This window comes from Narcine bancroftii, chromosome 12 (genome assembly GCF_036971445.1).
Source record: "Narcine bancroftii isolate sNarBan1 chromosome 12, sNarBan1.hap1, whole genome shotgun sequence".
NCBI classification, from domain to species: Eukaryota; Metazoa; Chordata; class Chondrichthyes; order Torpediniformes; family Narcinidae; genus Narcine; species Narcine bancroftii.
Window position 1 is genome coordinate 30,561,433 of NC_091480.1, and position 26,885 is coordinate 30,588,317.

The window sequence follows — 26,885 nt, forward strand, 5'->3', positions numbered from 1 at the left end:
CCTCACTGCTACCTTTGAGCAGAAAGTACAGAAGCCAGAAGACCAACAACTTCAGGTTCAAGTACAGTTTCTTTCCTACAGCTGTCAGACTCCTGAACCTCCCATTAGTACTCAAATTACACTGGACAACAAAGATTTTGTTTCCTGAACACTTGGGTGGATTTTATGCATTTTGGGCTAATCACAAAATTCACCTGAGAATTTTCTGATCACATCCTGTTTATTTGATATAATCTATTTTTTGTGTTATCCTGTCATATTTTAAGTCTACTTCAAGCATACAAAACCATGAAGTACCACATCCCATTGAAAATTCATTTTCTGCATTTGCACTTGGGTCTTCTTCCCTGATGATCTTGGTGCCGTCAGTGATGAACATGGTGAAAGGTTTCACCAGGACATTCTGACTATGGAAAAGCAATGACAGGGCAACTGGAATCTACCAATGCTGGTCGACTATTGGACACTGACACAAAAGGCATCAGATGCCAAGTACAAATGAAAATTAGTGGCAAAATATTTTTTTTATTATAATTTTTTATTTTTCATACTGTGAACCATATCAACAAAATATATACAAACGTTTCTCATTAAATATACATAGTGGCATTTTCTCCCTTCCCCCACCTACCTTCCTTCCCCCTTCCCACCCCCCTCCAAAACCAATAAATATTCAACATCTACAATACAATAAAACCATTAAACAGTGTCATCATACAATGAAAAATAAACAAGAAAAATGTGTCATCTACTTTTACACACTGGATCAAGTCATTTTGTCTTCTTATCATTTTAGGGGATGGAGGTCCGAGGCAAGCCCTCTCTGTTATATTCCATGTATGATTCCAAAATTTGTTCAAATAATGTGACTTTATTTTTTAAATTATATGTTATTTTTTCCAATAGAATACATTTATTCATTTCCATGTACCTTTGCTGTACTCTCAGGCTCTCTTCTGATTTCCAAGTTGACATTATACATTTTTTTGCTACTGCTAAGGCTATCATAATAAGTCTTTTTTGCGCTTCATCCAGTTTGAGGCCTAATTCTTTACTTCTTATATTACTTAGAAGAAAGATCTCTGGATTTTTTGGTATGTTGCTTTTTGTGATTTTATTTAATACCTGACTTAGATCTTCCCAAAACTTTTTCACTTTCTCACATGCCCAAATTGCATATACTATTGTTCCCGTTTCCTTCTTACAGCGAAAACATCTATCTGATAATGTTGGATCCCATTTTTTTTAACTTTTGGGGCGGGATATATAACCTGTGTAACCAATTATACTGTATCATGCATAACCTTGTGTTTATTATATTCTTCATAGTTCCAGAACATAACTTTTCCCATGCTTCATTTTTTATCTTTATATTTAAATCCTTTTCCCATTTTTGTTTAGGTTTATTGCTTGTTTCATCATTTTCCTTATCTTGCAGCTTAATGTACATGTTCTTTATAAATCTTTTAATTATCATTGTGTCTGTAATCAAAGCTGCTTCCTTCTGGTAATCTCAGTCTGTTTCCCAATTTATCCTTTAAATAAGCTTTCAGTTAATGGTATGCAAACATTGTACCATGACTTATTCCATATTTGTACTTCAACTGTTCAAATGTTAATAAATTATTTCCCAAAAAACAGTTTTCTATTCTTTTGATTCCTTTTCTCTCCCATTCTCTAAAGGAGAGGTTATCTATTGTAAAAGGGATTAGTGGATTTTGCGTCAATAGTAATTTTGGTATTTGGTAATTTGTTTTTTTCCTTTCTAAGTGGTTCTTCTTCCATATATTGAGTAAATGGTGAGCTTTTATATTGAACCAGCTTTTCATCCCACTTATGTTCCGGTACCTTCTTGCCTATTTTATCTAGTTCTATCTTAGTCCAGTCTGGTTTTTCCCTTGTCTGGTAAAAATCTGATAAATACCTTAATTGTGCTGCTCTATAATAATTTTTAAAGTTTGGTAACTGCAAACGACTTTGGTTGTACCTCTCTGTTAATTTATCTAACGCTATCCTTAGTTTCTCCCCCCTTTTCACAAGTATTTCCTTATTATTCTCTTTAATTCATTAAAGAATTTCTCTGTTAAGGGAATTGGTAACGATTGAAATAAGTATTGTATCCTTGGGAAGACATTCATTTTCATGCAATTGACCCTCCCTATCAACATTAGCGGTAATTCTTTCCAATGTTCTAAGTCTTCCTGCAATTTCTTTATTAGTGACTGATAATTTAATTTGTACAGGTGGCTTAAGTTGTTATCTAACCTAATACCTAGGTATCGGATAGCTTGTGTTTGCCATTTTAATGGTGATTCTTTTTAAAATTCTGTATAATCCGCGTAACTCATTGGCATCACTTCACTTTTATTTGTGTTGATCTTATACTCCGATATTTCTCCATACTCTCAATTTTTTATGTAATTCTTTTATTGTTATTTCTGGTTCTGTTAAGTATACTATGATGTCATTTTATACTCCTTCTCCTTTATTTTTATCTCTTTTATTTTATTTTATTTTATTTTATGTTCTTATCAGTTCTGCCACTGGTTCTATTGCAACAGTGAAGAGTGAGGGGAATAATGGACATCCCTGTCTAGTTGATCTACTTAATTTGAATTGGTTCAATACATATCCATTTACTGTTACCTTCACCAATGGTCCATTGTATAATGCTTTAATCCAATTTATATATTTTTCTAGTAGACTGAACTTCTGTAATACTTTAAATAAATAATTCCATTCTACTCTGTCAAAGGCTTTTTCTGCGTCTAAAGCAACAGCCACTGTTGGCTTCTTATTTCCTCGTATGGCATGAATTAGATTAATAAATTTACAGACATTATTCGCTGTTCGTCTTTTCTTAATAAATCCAGTTTGATCTTGTTTTACTATTTTTGGTACACAATCGGCCAATCTGTTTGCTAATAATTCTGCTATTATCTTATAATCTGAATTAAGTAGAGATATTGGTCTATATGATGCTGGTGTTAGTGGATCCTTCCCCGTCTTTGGTATTATAGTAATTATTACTGTCTTACATGAATCTGGCAAGTTTTGTGTTTCTTCTATCTGGTTCATTACTTCCAGGAGAGGAGGAATTAATAACTCTTTAAATGCTTTATAGAATTCTATTGGGAATCCCATCCTTTCCAGGCGTTTTATTGTTTGGCAGCTTTTTTAATATATCCTGTACTTCCTCTATTTCAAATGGTTTTATCAGTTTATTTTGTTCCTCTTCTTGCAATTTCAGCAGTTCAATTTTAGCTAAAAACTCTTCTATTTTATCATCTTTCCCCTCGTTCTCAGTTTGGTATAATTGTTCATAAAATTCCTTAAAGTTCTCATTAATCTGCATTGGATTATATGTAATTTGTTTGCCCTTTTTCCTTGATGCTAATACAGTTCTTTTAGCTTGTTCTGTTTTAAGTTGCCAGGCTAATATTTTATGTGTTTTTTTCTCCTAGTTCGTAATACTTTTGCTTTATTTTCATTATGTTCTTCTCCACCTTATACATTTGTAATGTTTCGTATTTTATTTTTTGTCCGCCAATTCTCTCCTTTTTATTATATCATTCCTTTTTACTAGTTCCTTTTCTGTACTTATTATCTCCCTTTCCAACTGTTCTATTTCTTGATTGTAGTCCTTTTTCATCTTAGTTACATAACTTATTATCTGCCCTCTAATGAAGGCTTTCATCGTGTCCCATAATATAAATTTGTCTTTCACTGATTCTGTGTTTATTTCAAAATATGTTTTAATTTGGCATTCAATAAACTCTCTAAATTCCTGCCTTTTAAGTAGCATGGAGTTTAACCTCCATCTATATGTTCTTGGTGGGATGACCTCCAGTTCTATTGCTAATAATAGGGGTGAATGATCAGATAGTAATCTAGCTTTATATTCAGTTTTCCTAACTCTCCCTTGAATATGGGCTGACAACAAGAACATATAAATCCTTGAGTATGTTTTATGCCTACTCGAATAATATGAGTATTCCTTCTCTCTTGGGTGCTGCCTCCTCCATATATCCATAAGTTTCATTTCCTGCATTGATTTATCCATAAATTTGGCCAATTTATTCTTTTTGCTAGTCTTTTGTCCAGTTTTATCCAACATTGGATCCAAATTAAGGTTAAAATCCCCTTCTATCAATATATTTCCTTGTGTATCTACAATCTTCAAAAAAATATCTTGCATAAACTTTTGATCCTCCTCATTAGGTACATACATATTGAGCAAATTCCAAAATTCTGAATATATCTGACACTTTATCATTACATACTTCCCTGCTGGATCTATTATTTTCTCCTCTATTTTGATTGGTATATTTTTATTAATTAGTATAGCTACACCTCTAGCTTTTGAATTATATGATGCTGCCGCTACGTGTCCTACCCAGTCTCTCTTTAATTTATTATGTTCCACTTCAGTTAGATGCATTTCCTGCACAAATGCTATATCTATTTTTTATTTTTTCAGTAAATTTAATAGCCTCTTCCTTTTAATTTGGTTATGTATTCCATTAATGTTTATAGTCATATAATTCAACATGGCCATCTCATATCCTGTTTACACCTCATTTCCGCTTCCTCACCACCACCACCCCCCTTTTCCCCATTTTCATCTCTCAGTTTTCCCTTTTTAAACTCAATGGATGACAACACATTTAAAACATAAAATACTCCAACAACTCCCACATCCAATATTCCCTTAACCCCAAATATCCCCCCCCCCTCTCAGAGTTGCCCCTTATCCCTTGCTGGGCAACCACAACTCCCCTTTCCATTTGGATTGCGAACCTGCTTGCAAGCGTCAACTGATTTCGCAGTAATGGTTATTCTCTCCCCCCCAACACCCCCTAGAAAACACTTCTGTTTTTACACATATAACAAAGTTCTCCCTTTTTTCCCCTTACTTCCTTTCTTCCCTTCTCTTTCCTTTCTTTAGTTCTTTACATATACCCTGTTTTTACATCTTTATATATATTTTATCGCCATTCTTCATTCTTGTTACATCTCTTCATCTCTCCTCCTGTCCTGCAAGCGTTCTGCAAATTCTTGTGATTCCTCTGGATCTGAGAACAGTCTGTTTTGCTCCCCAGGGATAAATATTTTAAGCACAGCTGGATGTCTTAACATAAATTTATAACCTTTTTTCCATAGGATCGATTTTGCTGTATTAAACTCCTTCCTCTTCTTTAAGAGTTCAAAACTTGTGTCTGGGTAAAAAAATATTTTTTGACCCTTGTATTGTCTTCTCTAATTTTATTCCTTGCCTGCTCCAGTATATTTTCTCTTGTCGTATATCTCAAAACTTTTCCTAAAATGGATCTTGGTTTTTGATATGATTGTGGTTTTCGAGCTAGTGTTCTGTGTGCCCTTTCTATTTCCATTCCTTCCTGCATTTCTGTAATTCCCAGGACCTTTGGAATCCATTCTTTTATAAATTCCTTCATATCTGTGCCTTCTTCATCTTCCTTCAGGCCCACTATTTTTATGTTGTTTCGCCTACTATAATTTTCCAACATATCAATTTTCTGAGCTAACAACTCTTGTGACACTTAATTTTTTATCACTTTCTTCCAATTTTCCTCTTAAGTCGTTTAATTCCATTTCTATAGCTGATTCTCATTCTTCCACATTTTCTACTCTTTTCCCTATTTCTGTCATGACTAGTTCTAATCTTTGCATTTTTATCTTCTGTTCTTTTCATTTTTCTTTTAATTGCACTAAATTCTAATGACAACCATTTTTATAATGTTCTTGAAAAAAAGCTTTATCTATATTCTGTCCATCTGTTTTACCTTCTCTTTCTGTGAAGATCTTGGTCTTCTTCTTCCTCTTCTTCTGTGTCTGTACCTGGGTTTGTGTCTTCTTCTTCTCTTCTTTGTATCTGTATCTCTTCTGACTTTCCTGATGAGTTGCTTGTCTCACTTTGTTGGGCCTCTTCTTGCTTGGCCTCTTGCTGTTGGTCCTCTTCTCCTGAACTGCTCATCTGTTGAGGTTCCTGCTGCTGCTCTTCTTTCCTTTCACTCTCTTTCCTGTCGCTTTCCTCTTCTTCCAGCTGAGAGCCCTGGTGTCGGGCATCCCTCAGCTGGTCGCGCTGTGGTTGCCCGCTCCTCCCGTCGGTGTTCTCCTCCTTAGATTGCACAGTTACGCACTTTTATTTGGCTCAGAGAGCCATTTTTGCAGTCCAGTGGTCGGTGGGGGGGGGCGCAACTCCGCGGGGCCGTCACCAACCTCAGAGATCGGGCGCTCTTCTCCACCACGGCTCCCTGTTTCTTCATGCAGGTAAGGCCTTCTCTTTTCTTTCCTGGTGTCTTTTTTTCCCCGTTGTTTTTACTTTTTCCTTCTTGGGTGCCATTTTATTTCTTTTCTCTACAACTTTATCTTTTATTTTTTATATTTTGTATTATTGAACTTTGTCTTTTCTTAACTTTTTTTCTTCTTTTCTGGAGAAGGCTGGTATTACCCTACCGGCCACTACTCCATCACGTGACTCCTCCCAGAGTGGTAAAATATTTTTAGGACAGTTGAACTAACACAATGTGTCAGTGTCACCATGTGATTAAACATGCTAAATTTAATGTTTCTCCAACTTCCTACATGATGCAGCAAATCTGAAATCATCGTTCTGTTCAGCTTGAAATTGCCTATCATCCACCCCAATCTTTTTTTCAGGAAGCAAACCTTTTGAAAATGTTGTTCAGTGTTATAGATTGCTCTGACATTTTTGCACCAGGATTACTGTGAATATTTATTATCTATCTTACATATTTACTGTCTTTTTAATTTAATTAAATTAGTTCACCATGATAGTTTTTTTTGTGTACCCATATGGCTGTAGCAAGTAAGAATTTTGGTGCACATGTACATTGCACAATGTGTATGACAATCAACTCATATTCTTATCTTAAACTTCAGAGGGTATAGGCCCAATCAATTCAATTCCCACGCATAGTCCAAACCCCTTTCCCAGGAATCAATCAGGTGACCATATTTTGCACTTCTCTCATTGCAAACCTATATTTCATTAGATAGAGAAAGCAGCCCCATTCCCAGAATTACAGGTGCATTTTGATCAGGGCCAATCCTCTTCCAGTTAAGAGTAGGATATTATTTGCCTGCCTAATTGTTTGTTGTAATCTGCATGTTAACTTCCAATGTTTCATGAACATCTCACTCAAGGTACCTGCTCTTTGTGGATCAGTAGCACATACAGTAGTTATTAGTTTAACAATCTAGCTTGTTACATCTAATTCTGGCTGAGATTTAGGCATAAAATATGAGTTATTTGAATTTTTAGTTAAGAATGAAGCATTTGATTCTCACAGATACTAACCATCCTCCGCTCCATCTGAGGACTGCAAGCAGATGATGTCTCCCTTGTGGAATTGTAGGAAGGAGCTGTCATTTGTGATGTGACTCTTCACTGCTACAACATAATTAGAATCCTGCAAGAGGCCACAGTACAGGTAATGTTAAATTTGTACACCTATGTGATACTACAGATTCTATCACCAATGTGTATATGGACAGATGTAGGATGACTGTGATTGGCTGAGAGTGTAGCCCCACCTACTGGCAGATCTTAAAGGATTTCTCCTAGCCAGACCAGGTCATTCTGGATTGGTCGACCTACTTGTGATACGCTCCAGTCTTTTAGTTAATAAAAGCCTTGGTTTGGATCAAAAAGTCTTTGGTTCTTTCAACACACACTACAATCTACAACCAACTATGCAGCACAGATCAGGTAACAAAACATTGTAAGATGGGTGTGAGCAGGAGGTGGGCGTGATGAATGCAGATGTAGTCAACATTAACCAAGGAGATGATAAGAAAACAAAAAGCTTTGGAAGACCATCTGGGAAGAAGAGGTTATCCAATATGAGGATGGGTAGGAAACATTATGATCACAGTCACCTGAAGCTTTGGTTTACCATCAAACCCTTAAGCACAATGTCAACACTGCCTTAAGCAGAACGTCGTATCACCAGACAGAATGCTCATTGACAAAGTGAGATTGTCAAAGAGGAACAACTTGTCATAGAAAAAAACAAATCTGTTTTTGCCAGATATGCCTGTTTCTGCAGCTCTGACAAGGCTGAAAAGAACCCTCTTTTTCTAGAGCTAGAATTCAGCACCTTACAGATCACCTTCAAATATTTTTTATTGTTTTAAACTCAGGAATATTTGAGGTTGAACATTGAGTCCAAGAATTGGCACTTTTTTAGTGGAGATTGCAAATCCACCTAATGATGCATAAATGAAGAATTTCAATCAATATAAATAAGAAAAAAAACCCCAATATGCTGCAGATGTTAGTGATAAATGACTAGTTGATCAGTTTTAGCAATGTTGGTTAAGACACTGGACAGAACTCTGCTGATGTTTGAACAAGGGAGCTTTTACATCCTCTTGATACTTGATTTAAGACCTCATTTGAAAGACAATTCTCTCTCACTGCTCCTCAGCGTCGCGGTGTCCTTCTGAAAACCCAATGCTCCCACAAAACTATCCCTCCAAAGGTGCTCAACTCGCTCAGCACTCCCCCTTTGACAAGGTGATGCTCTCACAGCACAACCCCAACATTGGTGCACAACTTTGGGAAAGTTCCCCAAAGCAAAAATCTGGATGGCTAGGTTCAAATGTTTGGAGAGGGTCTTTCTATCAAAATATAGATGGCAACTCACTGCCCAATGGCCGACTTAAAAAAGAGCTTCGAATTATGCTGTGCCATGCTTTGATTTACGAACATGAATTTTAAAAGGCATTATCTACCTCCCTTGCTTAGCAGCCTAAAGCCAACCCTCACCCACCTTTTTCAGCTCAGTGATGAAGTAATCAACCATACTCTTAATTTGTGGAGCCTTGGATGAAAATAGAATCAGTTTCTCGTTGGCGAGGTTGAAATCCAACATGTTTTCAGAAGGGATGGTGACAAACAAGATGTCTGCATAGCTGCAAAGCAAACATTATGATACTGATTAGATTGGCTATCGGAAGTCTCCTTGAAAACCAGCATCCTTGCTTCAGTCCAACATGCAGAATTCCAGCCTGGAAACACATAGACAGAATCAGGAAGATTTTGGATGCCAGCAAGGACAGCTCAGAGGATAGAAGAAGATTAGAAGTCAGGAGGAGATTGTAGGGGTAGAGTTTCAAGTTTGGAAGTGAGGAATTGGTGGGTGGGAGGTTGAAGGTCTGGGTAGGCTTTTATTTCACAGGTTCTAATGTGCAGCTTAGAAATTTGGGGTAAACAATAACAAAGTGGGAGCTCTGAATTAAGAGACCACCGGAGGTTGAGGTGAGGGGAGAATAAGCAGGTGTTTCATCTATACAGTGTCCTCCATGATGTTTGGGATAAATACACGTTTTTCTTTTATTTGCCCCTGCGCTCCACAGTTTTAAATTTGTAATCAAACAATTCACATGTAATGGAAGTGCACATTCCAGATTTTATTCAAGATTATTTGTATATATTTTGGTTTGACCATGTAGAAATTGCAGCACTTTTTATACATGGTTGCCACATTTCAGGGCACCATAATGTTTGGGCCATTTGGCTTCACAGGTGTTTGTGAGTCTTCAGTTATGCTCAGTTGCTTCATTGGTGCAGGTATAAGAGAGCTAGGCAAGCTTCTAAGCTTTCAATCACCTTTGGAGTCTGCAATTGCCATTTTTCAACATGTGGACCAGCGTTGTGCCAATTAAACTCAAAGGAGCCATGATGAGTGGAAATAAAGGGAGGTCTTCTCTGGGTGGCTGCCGGTGATTAGTGGCATTCTACAGGGGTCAATGTAATACATTAATAACATGGATGACAGAATTGATGGCTTTGTGGTCTAATGGCATCTGATTTGCATGTATTAGCTTTTGCTCCACTTACGGCTCCACTTATGGCTGGACGGGCATTGTTGCTCAGATGGAGGGCCGTTGCTCCGTCTACTCATGGTCAATGGCTATGTGACATCATGTCATGTTTAAATTTAGAGAAGATTAGATGCTCAATTTTTGATTTGAATTTAAATTTTCATACACTGTAGGGACCCTTATGAATTATTTTCAGAATTTCTGATTTAATATGAATGCAGAAGTGTTGACTAATAAGGTAATTTATTATTTTGATTAGGAATTCTTTTTTCGCTTCTTGCCAAACAGCTTTGCTTTTGGTAGTGGGTTTAAATCTTTTTTTTTAAATAATAAAATATGACTGTAATATAATTTGTTTAATTGAGAATGTGGGGTACCTTGGATGAACTTGTATGATCTAAGTGTAATGTATTATATTTTTACTTTTAATATGTATTTTTATCTACTCTGTATTTTACAATGTGATACTTCAATTTCAATACAAATATTGAAAAATAAAGATGGCTTCATGACTAAGTTTGTGGACTATGTGATAATACGTGGAGGGCAAGCAGTATCGAGGAAGTAGGGAGTCTACAACGGGTCTTGGACAGGTGTGGAGAATGGGGAAAGAAATGGTGGATGGAATGCAGCATAGGGGAATTTATGATAATGCAATCTGGCAGAAGGAATAAGGGAATAGACTATTTTCTAAATGGGCAGAAAGTGGAGGTCCAAAGGAACTTGGAAGTCCTAATGTGGGACTACCTCAAAATTAATCTTCAGATTGAGTCGGAAGTAAGGAAGGCAATTGCAATGTTATATTCATTTTGATATAACTAAAATATAAAAGCAAGGATGTAATGCTGAGGCTTTGCAAGACTTTGGTCAGAGTATTGTGAGTAGTTCTGCACCCCAGACCTAAGGAAGGACATGCTGGCTTTGAAGAGGGTCCACAACAGGTTTACAAGAATGATCCTGTGGATGAGAGGATTGATGAATTCAGAAGATGGTGGATGGATTTCACTGAAACTGACTGAATATTGAAATGGTTGAATAGAGAGAATGTGGAAAAGATGTTTTCATTAGTGTAAGTCTAGGACCAGAGGGCACAACCTCAGAATAAAAGGATATCTCTTTTATTTAGAAGAGAGTTGAGGAGAAATTTCTACAGCCAGTGGGTAGCGAATCTGTGAAATTTGTGAAGGCTGTGTAGGCCAAGTCATTGGGTAGATTTAAAGCAGGTTCTTGATTAGTAAGGGTGTCAAAGATTAAGGGGAGAAGGAGAGAGAATGGGGTTGAGAGGAAAATTACATCAGCTGTGATTTAAATAGCAGAGCAGATTTGATGGGCCAAATGGCCTAATTCTGCTCTTACGCCTGATGGTCTATGTGCATAAAAGACGAAGATCGTGTGGCAAGCTCGGCAAAAAGGCGCATAGTACTGACGCAGGTCTGCTGCTCGGCAAGAGGAGAGAGCATAACCTGTCTGTTCTCTATACCTGTAGCTTCTGAGTACCCTCAGGTTCTCTGCTGGTGTGCTGCGTCCTTTCACTTGTTTCAGCAGACTGATTCCTCTGTGGGACACACCCAATACCTGAACTCCTGTGCCAACACTTCCCTGCAAGAGATTAATTACTCATTTCACTTTAGCATTGTTAAAACTGTCAAATAAAGTTGTCTCTGCTGCCTTTTCGTATTGCAGGGCTGGAGGCAGGACCCGAGACTGCTTCCTTGTTGGCCACTATAAATTTCAAAAATGAATAACAAATAGGAGACAGTTTGGATCTCTAAATTATTAGCAATTTATCTGTGAAGGATGCACAATTATAATTAAAATCTATAAACCCCTTCCTTCAGTAAAGTTAGTATTTCTAGCAGACTTCAATGAAAAACGGAATCATAATTTCTTCAAATATTAGCTGTATGAACATGACTGGAAGTTAGATGGAGGCATTTGGAGCAAAATAATTATTGGGAAAAGAAAATATCGTATATACGCTTGTAATAGTTGACTTTTATCGACCAATTTTTGGGGTAAAATTTAGGGGGTCAACAATTACACCCATACTACTTTTGACCTGCGTCATTCAAGGCGTCGGGAGCTCAGATGGGTGGTTGGCGCCCAGGATCGGATGGTCAGTTCACGTTTGGGATGTCAGGATCTCAGATGGGTGGGCGGGCAGCCAGGATTGAGTGGTAAATCCATGTTTGGGGATGGATGGGCAGCTAGGGCCTAGGTGAGAGTCCACAGTTGAGGTGTTGGGAGTTCTGGTGGGCAGGCAGCCAGTGCCTAGGAAAAAGTCTGCAGTTGAGGAGTAGGGAACTCCTTTGGATGAGTGGCTGAGACCTAGGCAAGGATCCATGGTCAAGGCATCGGGAGTTTTGATGGGCTGGTGGCCACAGCCAAAATAGGGCAGGTCGACTTTTACACGCAATATGTGGAAAACACCAGATTTTTGGGCCAAAAATAGGGGGATTGAATTTTATGTAGTATAGACTATTACACGAGTATATTTATTATCTAAGAGCACCAGGTAGAGCTATGACATTGATGCAGATTGTGGCTCCTTTCTCTGCCATATTTAGGAACCATAGCTTGAGTCCTGATGAAGAGATCAGCCACTGGACAGTGACTGAATGGCAAACTCCTGTTCTTGTATTCCCAAAAGCTGTCACTTCAACAGCGAGGTTACTGCAATCTGCAGCCAATCAGAACTATTTACTAAATGCTGAAGATTTTGAAACTATTGTTAAAATCTATCTAACCACATAACCTGCTCAAATTAAATAAGTATACAAATCCAGGAAAGTTGTCCTCACAGAGGCAGGGAATAAACGGCAGAAGTAAACATCCCAAGACTCTTTGGCTGTTATCACAATCTTTCTCTTGACAGCTTCATCCTTCACCAAGGTCGAAGCTTGAATGTTGTTTTCAGCTGAAGAGAACAGAAACAAGTCATTATGTTTTATATAAGTTGTAGTTGCACATGTCAGACTTGCACAAAGGGAAACCTTTTAAATAGCATGGATTAATGTTTGGTTCTATCACTTGGTTGTTTCACGGCAAATACGTTCACAAATCAACTAAACGGGGTTAAACTAGCAAACGTGAGAAAACAGAGAAAGATATTTTGCATTCCCCTTTATCTGCAGTTTTTAAAATTTTCTTTCCATTACTTCTATATGTTTCCTTTAAAATTCATGTTGGCCTAACCTTTTACCCACTTTGCAATACATTTCTTTCTTGCCCTGATATATTTTTCCCCTCCATTCCATTTCCAACCCAGCCCTTCTCCCAGAAGAGTTAGGAATACTGACCAAGTAATGATTTCATCTTCATTTGCTGTTCTTTGTTCAGCCTCACACATGTTTCAGAGAATGTATCGTGCACAATCTTTACAGAAATGGGAAAAAAAACAAAGTTGTTAAGAAACTGCATGACATGTCAACAAATTACATCTCATCCAAACACCTCTCCGTTTAAACCCAATTCCTCAATTACATTCCAGGCTATAACTGACTTCCAAATATATGTTTATCTCCATTAAATTCTATCTTATTTGGCTCCCCCTTCCCTTCAACGGATATGATTCTCACCTATAACTATTGGGTATGTGTATTAGTGTGAAGTAAATGTTGCTTTAAGGCTGGTGGGATCACTATTATGTTTTAGGCTGGCCATTGTCAATGGAGGACCTGGGGGCCATGCACCCCCCCATGGCCACAGCACATTTAAAGGGGACCACAAACTGAAATCCTCAATATGGTGGGGGGAGGGGCAAGGTGTATAGGGGATAGGGGGACATGGAAACTGAACAGATGAAACATTTTCTGGGGAAGGAAAGGACTTTTCTGCGAGGCTTTGTTGTATAGTTTCAAGCAACATGAGATTTTTTTCCAAGTTAGAAGATTTGGAGAGCCTAGAATGACCTAGATAAATGTAGAAAATTAACCATGTTTTCAGACCATTCCTCGTTTTGACATGATTGTGTTTCACTGACATGGATCCAGCTTTGGCTACGAATTGCCTTCCACGTAGTTTCCCTCTTTTGTTCTTTTGCCTTCAATTCCAGGAAACAAGCATGCAGGCCGAAAAACTTTGCTCGTCGTTTTATTGCACTCTAGGACACAATTGTTTCCTTTCTTTCTTATAATGAGCGTGAGCATAAAGAAAGAAAACACATTGATGCAAAAGCAGACATATTTTATCTGGCAGATATCTTTGACAAACTCAATTTATTGAACAAAACCCTACAGGGTAAAAACAATAACCTCATTGATAGTAAGGAAGCCATTGTTTCTTTCCTTAAAATGCTTGAAGTCAATGGGAGTAACATGAGATGTCATGAACTTTTAAAGTTTCCAAATCTGAATACAAATACAGGCCCTGAAGGACATGACGTTACTTTTTATGCAAAACACCTGAAAAATAGACACAGATCTGCAGGAAAGATTTAATGACCTGTTAAACCTCAATATCCCTTATTGGATATTTGATCCTTTCGAGGAAAAAGTTGACGATGTTGACGAGAGTTTCATTGATCTTCAGAATGATATAATTGCATGTCATAAGTTCAATCAATTTAAAAAAGATTCTGGGTTCAGAGTGATCTGCAGGATAGATATCCAAAACTATGGGAAAAGACAAAATATTTTTCAATGCCTTTCCCTGAACTTACTGAGTTGAATGCAGATTCAACAAGGTAGTTACCTTGACAAAATCCAGGAACAGCCTTGATATCACAAGGGGTGACCTTTGACTGTCACTCTTCAACTTGGAGCCTGACATCCAAAAACTTGCAGAGGAACATCAAGCTCAAGGATCTCACTAATATTTTCATTTTATAAGAATGATATTTTAAATTTCTTTTTAACGAAATTTTCACATCCTCAAGTTTATACGTAAGGTTCTCCAATGACTCATGGTGTATAAACTATTGCACTCTATGAATCTTTAAAAACTTTTTTGCAATATGTGTGTTGATGTTTTCTTCTTTCCTACTGTTCAATAAGAATCTGTTTGTTTGTTCTGTAATCACAGCCACAGATGTTACTCTCAGAGTAAAAGCCCGTTGTCTTTTCACCTCATGTGACAACTTTTTAAATGTAGTTGGTAGTATAGAAGTATGGAAGAAACCAATTAATCTTGACTGCTTCATTAGGAAGGGGGCTCATAAACTTTGAGCGGAGTCATAAGGGAGCCATAGTGAAAAAAAAAGATTAAGAATGGCTGCTTTAGGGAGTTAAGCACGGCTATTTCAATCAGCCACATTTCCCTGGTATCCCTGGGTTGTGAGTTTGATATGCTGCTGCGTCTGGCACATTCCAGACTGCAATACATGCTGAGGGATGCACTGAGGCTTGGCGCAGCTAATGCAAGAGCACTGTGGGGAAGGACCACAGTCTAGAGTTCTTCTATTACTGGGCATTGAGGGCTTGAGAAGAAGGGAAAGCCCCACAAACAACAGAGGGAGAGTATTTTCAATGGTGAATATAAACAAATGCAACAATGGACAGTGAAGAAGATGTATGGATAAGAAACTAATGATGGGAAGAGACTTTTAACAGTTTTGCTTTTGTAAATAATTCATTGTAAATAAAGCCTAATTTTGAGTTTGATATGTTTACAGCACAGGAAAAAGAAGAACATGATGTATTAGATTATTGATGAGAATGTATTTCTACTGCTGGAGTGAGTTTGGTGAATCTGCCATGTAAAATGCAGTGAAACAGGAGAATCTGTCAATGCTGAAGTTATAAAGAGTAGGTGTGAAAGGGAGTCAAGAGTGTGATGGTAGAAATGTTATAAATGGAATTTGTAGAGAAACTGACTAAATCTGGCACCTTTGGCTGCATGTATGATGTTACCCTGTTGTCCAGTGTTAAAAATAGGATGGTGTATGTACACTTGAGGGAAGTATAAGTATTGCTTTAAAATTGGTGTGATCAATATTATCTCAAGGCACAACATTACCTGGTTAACACAATTTTCAAGATGTTGAGTATTGACTGGTATAATTAATTGCAGTGTTTCGCTGATATGTCTGGGTTAGGTGAGTTAGTCAAAGAATAAGAAAACCCCATAAATTACAGTATCATTTGCAAAAATTGTGCTATTCCACAGGTAACGCTCACCAGCCCTGTAATTCTTCCCAAACCATTACCAGTCCACACTTGGAATGTCTGCTGTTGCTCCCTCAGGTTTATGTTCAGCTTTCACATGATTCCTCTGCAATTTCGAACAGACGCAGCCATGCTGTAATCTCACTGATATCTCCTGCTGGTCAGCTGGAGAATAACATCAATGGTCCTCAATAAAATTATCTTGTCATGAAAGACTCAAGAGACTGCTGGAATCTAGAGCAAAAATCAATCTGCTGGAGGAACCGACAAGTCAACATCAATGGGAGAAAAGGAAATGTTTACATTTCAGGTCAGAACACTTCATCAAGTCTGAGATGCAGACTGTGCAGACTTGAGATAGCCAGTATAATGAGGGAAGGTGGGTGGGATAGGCAAAGATTCACCTACACCTCCTCCAAACTCATCTACTGTGTCAAGTGCTCCCAATGTGAGTGCATCGGTGAGAGCAAGCACAGACTTGGGGACCGTTTCACAGAGCATCTGCGCCCCACCCAGCAACCGTCATCCTTTGCTGACAGTTAAATGCATTTCTCATTCTCATATCGACCTACTGGGCCTTCTCCATTGCCAGAATGAGGCTCAATGTAAATTAAAGGATCAACATCTCATATTCCACTTTGATACTCGACAACCCAATGACATGAACATTGGATTTTCCAGTTTAACATCATGAGTCCACACTCTCTTCTGATCTGCTGTTGTTCTTCACTGCCTCCCCACCCACAATTATGACCTCTTCACCATATACTCTCACCCATTCCCAATTCCTTCCCCCTTCTGTTTCCATTCTCTTCTACCGACAGGCTGCCAAGAGGATCCACTCCCCATTTGGTTCCAACTTTCATCTCTTCTTCTTTCTTTGGCTTGGCTTCGCAGACGAAGATTTATGGAAGGGTAATGTCCACATCAGCTGCAGGCTCGTTTGTGGCTGACAAGTCCGATGCGGGACAGGCAGACACGGTTGCAAGGGAAAATTGGTGGGTTGGGGTTGGGTGTTGGGTTTTTCCTCCTTTGTCTTTTGTCAGTGAGGTGGGCTCTGCGGTCTTCTTCAAAGGAGGTTGCTGCCCGCCGAACTGTGAGGCGCCAAGATGCACGGTTTGAGGCGATATCAGCCCACTGGCGGTGGTCAATATGGCAGGCACCAAGAGATTTCTTTAGGCAGTCCTTGTACCTCTTCTTTGGTGCACCTCTGTCACGGTGGCCAGTGGAGAGCTTGCCATATAACACGATCTTGGGAAGGCGATGGTCCTCCATTCTGGAGACGTGACCTACCCAGCGCAATTGGATCTTCAGCAGCGTGGATTCCTAGTTTCCATTATATCACCATCATCACTTTCTTTACATCTGTACGGGCAGCTTTTGTTTTTACTTATTGTCTTATCTTCACCCGATGACTAATCTTCCTCTGCCTGACCCCTTTTTTCCTCTTGCCTCTCTTTCCTTTTGTTGGGTACCTTCTAATCCACTGCCTCTGTCTCCCATATCCACACCTCCTCATCTGTCAGTCACTAATGTCCTATAATTCCCTGTCTTACAACTCTCACCACCCCTGATTGTACTATCTCCCCTCTGTACTCTCAGACCTGATGAAGGGTTCTGTCCTGAAACGACAATTCTTTTTCTTCCACTGATGCCGACCCTGTGAGCTCTTCCAGCAGATTGTCTTTATGTGTTTCGCCCTGTAACCAGATAATCTGACATGGTGGTTGAGGATTTTCTCCAGGGGAGAAGGAAATAGTCCTCTTTATTTTCCAACAGTTGATTAAAAATATAATTCCAATCCACTATCCAACATTCAAACATTAGGGTTTACAATTTTAAAAATTAAAATAAGGCTTCAGATCAAAATCAAGGAAGAAATAAAAAGGTGTCAGGTCAAGACTCTTGGTCTCACTTATTTTCCAAAATCCCAGGGGTGGCCAACCTTTTAATTTTTAATTTTGGACATACAGCATGGTAACATACCATTTCAGCCCACGGTTTCATGCTGCCAAATTAACCTACACCCCTGGTACATTCTTGTGGGTCGAAATGGTCTGTTACTGTGCTGTATGTCTAAATTAAAAAGTAAAAGGTTGGCCATTCCTGATCTAAGGCATATATTTTAACTTGGTACATCAAATATCTAATGGAGTGTTGCTAAACTTAATCAATTGTTTCATAATTACCACTAATGGCAGCGTAGAAGATGGCTTATGTATAAGACGACCCCTGAATTTCCACCTAAATTGTAGGTTTTGAGTTATACATGCTGAATCCCAAGTCTGGCACTTACCACTGACCAGTGCTGCTAGGCACATCTAATATACTAATTCACAATATTTTAAAAGCAAATTATCCAGTAAAGGTTTAAGTTTTATTAGCATATTTTAAAATAAACCACCGTTGGCGCCTTTAACAGTCGATTTAAAACCAACTGGGTGGATTGACCCCATGGGGGAGCACTGAGACTTCGCTGTTCATCAGCGAAGTGGTGTATGCTGTTAACTTTGTTTGCTTTGCTATTATTTTAAGGTATGAAAGACAGGTGTATAATACATTTTTATTGTCTTAATATAAAGTTTGGATTTTATACTTGGCATATAAGATGACCCCTTGTTTTGGGGTGACATTTTAAAGTTTCATTTACAGTCTTATATGGCAACATATAAGGTAAGTACTGTAATTTAACATTTTATCTCCAACCTGTTAGATACCATTGCTCCAGAACTAGCTTTCAGTGATTGAACAGGTTTTTTTTCCATGTTACAGGCCAGAAGCCTAAAGTCGAGGCACAAGGTCCGCTTCTTCCCTGCTGCCATCAGATTCCTGAATAATTAATGAACCAAAGACTGCCTGACTTTTTGTGCACTTTTTAAAAATTCTTGTAAAAGTGGTTTTTATGAATGTTTCCACTACGACGCTGCTGCAAAACACCAAATTTCATGTCTTGTTCATGGCAAAAAATTCAGATTCTAAATATAGTTCACATTTGATATCTCCTGTGAGCATCATTGCTAAGAAATCACACTGAACTTCTGGAAAACATGTGCATTGCTGGAAAGGCACTAAAGTGTTGAACGGGCAAACTCTCAAGGCAGCAAAGTTTGATCCAGTCTGAAGTTCTGGTTTGCTTTGTAAAGTCAAAATAAGCATGAATGTTATTCACATGACATTATATTAAGATATTTTACCTTACTGGGAACTACATAGAGGAAGTGTTGTGAAGAGAAAGAGAGCTAGAATTAAAGTGTGGTATTTGGGAATTCAAGCATCTCCAAAAATATATACCCTCCCCTCCCGTGCTTGGGATTAGAGGTGTATTGAAAAATAGGTCTAAGATCAACATTTGTAATTCCTAAGGAACTGAGTGTGTATTGTCTCTTACCTGTCTGAAGATTAGATCCAGTACCACAGGACTGTGGAAATTGTCATTGGGATAAAACACCTGGAATTTGAAAAGAGAGAAAATACCAGTTGGATCCTCTATCACAGAAAAATGCCTGGGTGTCAGGGCCAACTGGGAAATTCTCCTGACTTTTTGATGGGATTTTCATTCACTGCACCAACTTTTATTTGCATAGAACACTCTGAACTCTATCAACAAGAGTGGCAATTCTGACCTATTCACAGAGGAACTAGTTTCACTGACCTTGTTTTCTCGGAAGTAATGTAATGCAAAGAGCTGACACACAAGCAATATTCTTTGTGTCCACTGGGTTCTGCAGCCCCCTGTAATTTCCTCGTCCACTTTTTCTTGTGGAGGTCGTGGTCATACTCACTTGCTGCTTTCCAGATTCGATTAGGGCCTGCTGCTACTGATTTCTGTTACATGTCACTATTGAATTAAGGAGGTCATTCTACTTTCCAGCTGAGATGATTTCATTTACTTCTATCCTGGACCATTATTGGCCTCCATTGCCATTCACTGTACTTCAGCAGATATCCAGGTCACTCCAAATTTCTGCAAGCACTCTCGCACACCATTCCTTTTGGCTCTATTTCAGCCCGTGAGCCCATGCTCCACAATTATATCCAATTGATCTACACCCCCAGTATGTTTCGAACAGTGGGAGAAAACTAGAACACCCAGAGGAAACCCACACAGACACAGGGAGACTCCTCACAGACAACGATAGATTTGAACCCTGATTGCTTGTGCTGTAACAGCGTTACACTAACTGCTACGCTACAGCGATACATTAATTGCTACACTAATAGTAACAACATTCTCCAGTAGTGAGAGATTTTTGTGGTACATCCCTTTAAGAGTGCTTGAATGGTTATGCCACAGAGCATCTGCAAGGATAATTGCTGGCGATAACAGTACTGGCAAAAGATCACAAGATAATACTGTATTATAAAATGACGCAGGGTGCATTATGCAGGGAAACTTGACAACACAGTTCAGTGAATGCCGCATTTGAAGATCTTGATCTCAATTAAGCTTTCATGAGTAGAGTCTGGTGATCAAGCTAACTTTTGGCCTTCGTACCTCTTTACGGGCATAGATATTCCAGGGCACATTACTGTAGGTGTAGCAGGCCTCACAAGGCTGCCCATGCAGTTGAGTCTGGATCCTCTCATCATTTCCTGTTAACTCTCTGGAAATTGAGGCTAGCAAGTAAAAAAAATGCAAGAAAATAGTAGTTAATTCTGTTTTCTTTGTGGCAACTCATACACATTTCATGACTTTCTGAAGCGTAAGAATGGAAATACACCAACCAGCGTTAGCGCACCATAATAATGCACAAAGGTGAAATGTACTCTTTGAATAACCTTTGATGTCCAATTGATCACCTATTGAAATCTATACTAATGTACTTAGACGTGCAATTTTGGATGATAATCCTTCTGTGGGAAGCCTTGAGGTGCATAATTATACACCACTAAAAACAGAAGGGACACAGATGAAAGTTTTCGTGGTGAATCATTTTGCCTGTGTTCTGCTCTCTCACCAACCTCATGGCAAGGTTCATGTACAATCACTATGTAGAACAACTACCTACTGTGGAAATGTGCTGCATAAATTGAGGGAGAAGCACATTATATTCTTCAGAAGTAGTACCCTGCAAAGTAAATAGAGTTGTATGGTCTATTACTGACCTGAGAATAGAGGACGCCTGGCAAAGGCACCTGGTGTTGGACGGCTACTGGCTTTCATTGCTGAGCCACCAACTGGCTTCACCATGGCTATGGTTTCATTTGAACTCCTTACTTTTGATCGAGCAGGTTGGGGTTTCTGTTTTAATGAAGTATAAACAATGAGAAAGGATTCCAGCTATTTAACTTCCCTTTCTCCATCAAAATAACCACTTACTCTGGATAGAATATCAAACTTACAGTACTTTCCCCAAAACCCTGACATCAGAGTGACATGGTCCCAAACCTGCTTGGTTGCTGAGAGGGTAATTGGGATAAAGAGAGAAGGGAAGTGGAGTGGGTATACTGGGTATGGGTGTGTCTAGAATTTGGTGAATGAGGCAGATGAAGGTGGGAAGGGAGCTGTGAGGTGTTAAGGATTAGCAGGTGGGCTCTGGCCACATTAGGATCAATGTGTATCATTTATTGGCCATTTGTAACTGCCTTTGAGAAGGGGTGGTAAGCTGTCCTCTTGTTCATGATTGTGCCACTGGAGTGATTTTGGGTAGTGAGTTCTAGGTTTAAGTTCAAAGATAATGAGCAAACAACATATTTCCAAGTGAGGATAGAGTCTAATTGGTGATTTCCCTTTGGTCTGAGTTGGTGAAAGTTATGGGTTTGGAGGGTGCTGTTGAAGAACCCTTGGCCACTTGTTGTAACACACTTTGTAGGTGGTACACACTGCAGAAGACTGTGCACTGGTTGAGAAAGAAGTGAATATTTAGGTTTGACAGTTAGGTGTCAATCTAACTTTGTTCTGGATGATGTCTGGCTCCTTGAGTGGTATTGAAACTACACTCTTGGAGGCAATTGGTGATGATTTTGACATGACTTTTATTGATTTTCACAAATAAAGCATGCATATACAAAACATTTAAGGAATGCATAATATTAATGATCGATTAGATAACTCACCAAACTATAAAACACATAACGTAGCCATAATACATAAGTGCTCTGTGATTAGTAAGGGATTGAGTGAAAAGAAAAGGTTTGAAAACCACTGTTTTAATCATACCTCATTGACTCGTTATGTGCACGGTTTCATAACTCCAAAGGAAATGGGCCAATGACAATTTTTCTCAAGCAAAATATAAAAAGAATATCATCCTCTCCAGTTGTACCAAAAAGAACAACCAAAGGATTAGGCTCTAAATTTACATTAAGAGTTAAAGGTAAAGTTTGAAATACCTCCCTCCAATATTTTTAAATTATGTGTTGTCAATGGTGGGAAGGATTTGAGGGAATAAATGACCCAATTCAGGATATACAGCCTTTGATCTATTCTCCCAGTTCCATAGCTGGTTCTGATACCTTTGGGCAAAATGTTTTTCTGCGGCAGGATAATACTTTGCACATCTAGTTGACTAACATATGATTCTTTTAAAAATCAACACAGCTCCAACTCAAAGGTCTGGCTCATGATTCCTCTCAGCCCTGGCATCAATGGTCATGACAAATGCCTCTGCTCTCACCCTCAATAATGGATAAGAAATCTCACAGAATTACAAAACAGATAGAGCAAGGAAATTCACTCATTCACACAACTGCAAGAAATCCATCTCATTCAAATGAGAAAGCCAGCAACTGCACAATAAAGGTTCAGAAATTGACTATATTTGGAGAGTTACCTTACCTGAGATACATACAGCGTTTTTTTTCCTTTCAAGATAGACATGGCCTCTTCATGGGGATCTGCCTTCCTGGTGAATATCTTGCCACGTTCTTTTCTAAAAGGGAAACTCAATTATTTATCCTTATCCAACCGTTAAGCTCATCACAATCTGCAGTCGTGAAAGTTAAACAATTTTTGGGTATGATATTTCAAAGAATTGAGCCATTTTGTAAAATCCCAATAGCCCAACCAAGTTAACTTTGTCTTCCATCTCAAGGACCACACAGCGGGGCAGCTAGTAGAGCGCAATCTCACAGTGTCAGAGAGGTGGGTTCAATTCTGGCCTCGGGTGTTGCCTGAATGGAGTTTGCTCATTCTTTTTGTAACTGCAAAGGTTTTATCCAGGTGACATACAACACTGTAACAGGCCCTTTTGGGCCATGAGCCCGTGCCGTCCAATGAACCTACAACACCTCCATTCATTTTGAATGGTGGGAGGAAATTGGAGCACCCGGAGGAAACTCACGCAGACACAGGGAGAAAGTACACACTCCATACAGTCAGCACTGGATGTGAACCCGAGTCGCTGGTGCTGAAACATTGTTAGGCTAACTGTTAAACTGTGTCGCCCACATCTCAAAGATGTGACAATTGATAGGCTAATTGGCAAATTGACCCTATTGTGTAGATGAATGGTAGAATCAGTGGGTCATGGATCTTCGGAACTCACTGCCACATACAGCAGTGGAAGCCAGATCACTGGGAGTATTTAAACAAGAAATAGACAAGTATCTCATTAGGGAGGGCTTCAAGAGATATGGGGAAAAGCCCTGTCAGAGTCCTTCTTAATATAGTAAAACCCCTGGTATACGGGACCTATAGAGATTGGGTAGATGCTAGATAAGTTAATTTTCCGGTCGCTTGAGAATGCATGTTGCGTGATTGGCGAACTGATTGGTAGGAGGAGTCAATTTTAAACGTTCGTATTTTTTATGTTTATTTTCTACTTTTTTTTGGCCAGTTACTTGAGGCTGCTGGTTGCTTGAATTCTGGATAATGGAGATTTTATGGATAACAGTGCACACTCACACCCTTGAACCACATGACACAGTCCAACATCTAAGGCTTCGTGCCACAATTGGTGTGCACTTGGTGGGGTGTAAGTACCCACTGTTACTTGTAAGGTGGCATATGCCATCAACAATTCCATATAAGCCCCACAGTTGTGGCAGTGCGTTGTTCAACTTTACCTGATTAGCCCAGCTTGCTTGGAAGTTTCTGGCTGCTCGTATTGCTTTATAATGTCCTTGATATTGTGTGTTGGTTGGGAAAAGTGCTCTGAATTCAATGTGGTGTGACGAACTGGGTCTTCTGATGCAATGTTGAGTTTTGGTGCTTGGGAAACTCCTGAATTATAGAGAAAGGATTAATGAACAAAAGTGTGTGGTATTTATTGGCAAAAACAGTTTTAAATGATGCAGCTTAACACTAAAATGTGGTATAATGAACTTCCATTTATAATTCAGTGTTTATGGATTGTCCCCACTCAGAGAGGCAGAGACAATGAGAGAGGTTGAACCGGATCCATTTTGTTTGTTGTTTTTAATAGTCTGGAATGGAGACTATTAAACATGGAAACAAATTGAATTTGTTATGGTAAGGAATCAAAGCATGATATTTAAAAAATTGATTCTAGTCTAGAAAGAGACAAACTGATAAAAATCCCAAATGTCATTTCTAAGGAATATATCATTTTCAATATTGAGCTCCCATGCCTAGAAAAGTGTGCTGTAGAAATCTGTCCTTGGTTGATTACACAAAACATGTTATTTAGCCGCCGATGTGCACCACTTCTGAAATTCAATGGAACCACATTTCAGAAATCGAACACAATATCTCGAGCTTATTGCTACAAAGGATGAATTTCGACTCCACAATACTGTTCAGGGTGCCTGCAGAGCACACCAGTGGTTGATGCAGCCATCCGAGTGGAACTCAATTCTTCCAGGTTGATCATGTTCTGGGTTTGGAGAGCCAGAGCTGCAGGAGGTCAGAATAGGAGCCTGATAGGAAAGGATCAGAGGGCAGACATCACTCAAGGATATTTTTGCATTTTGCTGCCAATGCAACGTGAGCGACTGAAAGGCCCTGGTTTCCTTACATGATTGCAAGGTAACCACCTTTCTATGCAAAGCAGATTCTCCTTCAACTAAACTGCTGAACGTGGTCAAAGTCCCCATGACTGGCAAGTGTTCAGTTCACTGTCACAGCTTCTGGCCTCAGATCAGCTTGTTGCTCGTCATGCCCAGGCTTACGGGCACAGTAGACAATTGGCTCTTTCAGAGTGGTACAGATTCTGGAATGATTGCTGCAGATCGAAGGAGAGCAAATATTGGCACAAATAAGGAAAATGAATGGATTGTTAATCCTACAGTGGATTAATAAAAGGTATCATATCAAGACACTTAAAAAGTGTCATGAATGGGCAGAGTCACCAGGGATTTATAAAAGGGAAATCATCAGAATTAGAATATTACAACACAGTACAGGCCCTTCAGCCCATGATATTGTGCTGACCTATGTAAATCTACTCCACAACAACGTAATTTTACCCCACCTCACACATATCACCTGTTTGAGTAATGTACTCGAATTCTTTGATGATGTTTATAGCAGAGTAGATGCTAGGGAATCAATGGATGTGTGTATTGGGATTTTCAAAAGTCTGTTGGACGACAATGTCCCAAATAGGAATTTGGTTAATAAGCTTACAGTACAGGTAACCAGGGATAATGTACTATTGTAGATTGATTACTGTTTACTGTAAGGCTGGCAGATTGAGGCAAATTAGTACCTGGGGCCCCAACAGCATCAACAATTTGAAAGAGGGGACCAAATATAGCATTTCCAAGTTTGCTGAAGGCACAATGTTAAAGGGAATGATTGTCATCAAGAGGTTGTCGACAGGCTGATTGAGTTGGGAAAAACATGGAAAATGGAGTACAGCGATTAAAAAATGAGGTTTTTCACCAGTGGAAGAAATGGAAATGTTAGCATTTTATTGACGGTGAGAAATGTAGATGTTCAAAAGTGAATGCACAGAAGTCACTGAAAGTTAATATGCAGGTACAAAATTTGGAATGACAAAGGGCACATTGGTCTTTTTTTGTGAATCCCAAGTGTCAATATGTCTTTTTGACAATTATGTTGAACCTTGGTGAGATCACATCTAGAGTATTACATACAATTTATGTACAAAATCTTCACAGCCTCATCTGATTACAGCTTCTTATTTGTTTTGGGAACAGGCACTTATTTCTATTCACGGTAAAAATTTCTGTCTTAGGTACAGTGTTTATCTTTCTTCATTATTACTACTTAGTTACATCAGATACAGCTATCTGATCCCACTGATCACCAGGACCTTCTTTATAATTAAGATAATTATAAAATCCATTAAAAGTGGGCACTTTAGTTCAAATGATGAAGGAGACCTTACTGGGCATGTTGACAGCTAGCTTTCCTTTGGCAGCTTGATGGGAGATCACTGGCTGGATTAAATCTTCCTTGGCAGCATTTTTCTGTAACACAATTGGGGGAAATAATTTAATCTTCCAAGAGAAACATCATTTTAATCTGGAAAAATTTATAGATATGAAAAAAAATCAACTTTATGTTGGCTATGTTTCAGTGGCTCTATTTTCACCTGTCAGTGGCTTTATTTTCACCTCTCAGCCACAACAGTGGGTTTGAGACACAATTTGAGGCTTTAATCCAAACCAATACTCCTGTGCATTTTATTAGCAGAAGCTACAAGGCTGGAGGGCAATAACGACCGAGGATCACACTGGTGAAGGGCAGAATTAAGAGAATTCCAGACTATTGTAAGGGGAACACCTAGTGAGTTTTGCAGTGTTGAAGGTGTGGCTCCAATGGATTTCTGTGCACCTCCCTTCTGAGTAGGTGGAGCACTAAAGCATTGTTGCTTGATCAGAGCTTTGATGCGATAGGTCAGACACGGTACTAAAGTCATAAATGTAATCTTTCAGATTTGATGTCTTGATGACTCGTCTGCCTTCTTATAAAATAAGATCCCATTTTTATTTTTAGAAATGGTGTTATTCCTAATGATCTGCCAATGTTACGACAAC

General features: G+C 38.8%; 1 protein-coding gene across 8 annotated transcripts in view; it reads right to left on the minus strand.

Annotated features, from left to right (window-relative positions):
- myo15aa (myosin XVAa) overlaps positions 1-26,885 on the minus strand; it is a 248,907-nt gene that overhangs the window by 68,353 nt on the left and 153,669 nt on the right. For all 8 annotated transcript variants that reach the window (XR_011347622.1, XR_011347621.1, XR_011347624.1 and 5 more), the window contains 11 exons: positions 26,234-26,315; positions 23,985-24,141; positions 22,756-22,849; positions 21,084-21,219; positions 20,473-20,594; positions 19,366-19,425; positions 13,173-13,248; positions 12,675-12,790; positions 11,354-11,472; positions 8,820-8,961; positions 7,343-7,454 (listed from right to left, as the gene is read on the minus strand). Coding sequence is in view for 4 of the 8 variants with exons in the window: in XM_069907177.1 (XP_069763278.1) it covers positions 7,343-7,454; positions 8,820-8,961; positions 11,354-11,472; positions 12,675-12,790; positions 13,173-13,248; positions 19,366-19,425; positions 20,473-20,594; positions 21,084-21,219; positions 22,756-22,849; positions 23,985-24,141; positions 26,234-26,315 (1,216 nt within the window). In the remaining 4 variants the exon portion in view is untranslated. The remainder of the gene's footprint in view (positions 1-7,342; positions 7,455-8,819; positions 8,962-11,353; positions 11,473-12,674; positions 12,791-13,172; positions 13,249-19,365; positions 19,426-20,472; positions 20,595-21,083; positions 21,220-22,755; positions 22,850-23,984; positions 24,142-26,233; positions 26,316-26,885) is intronic.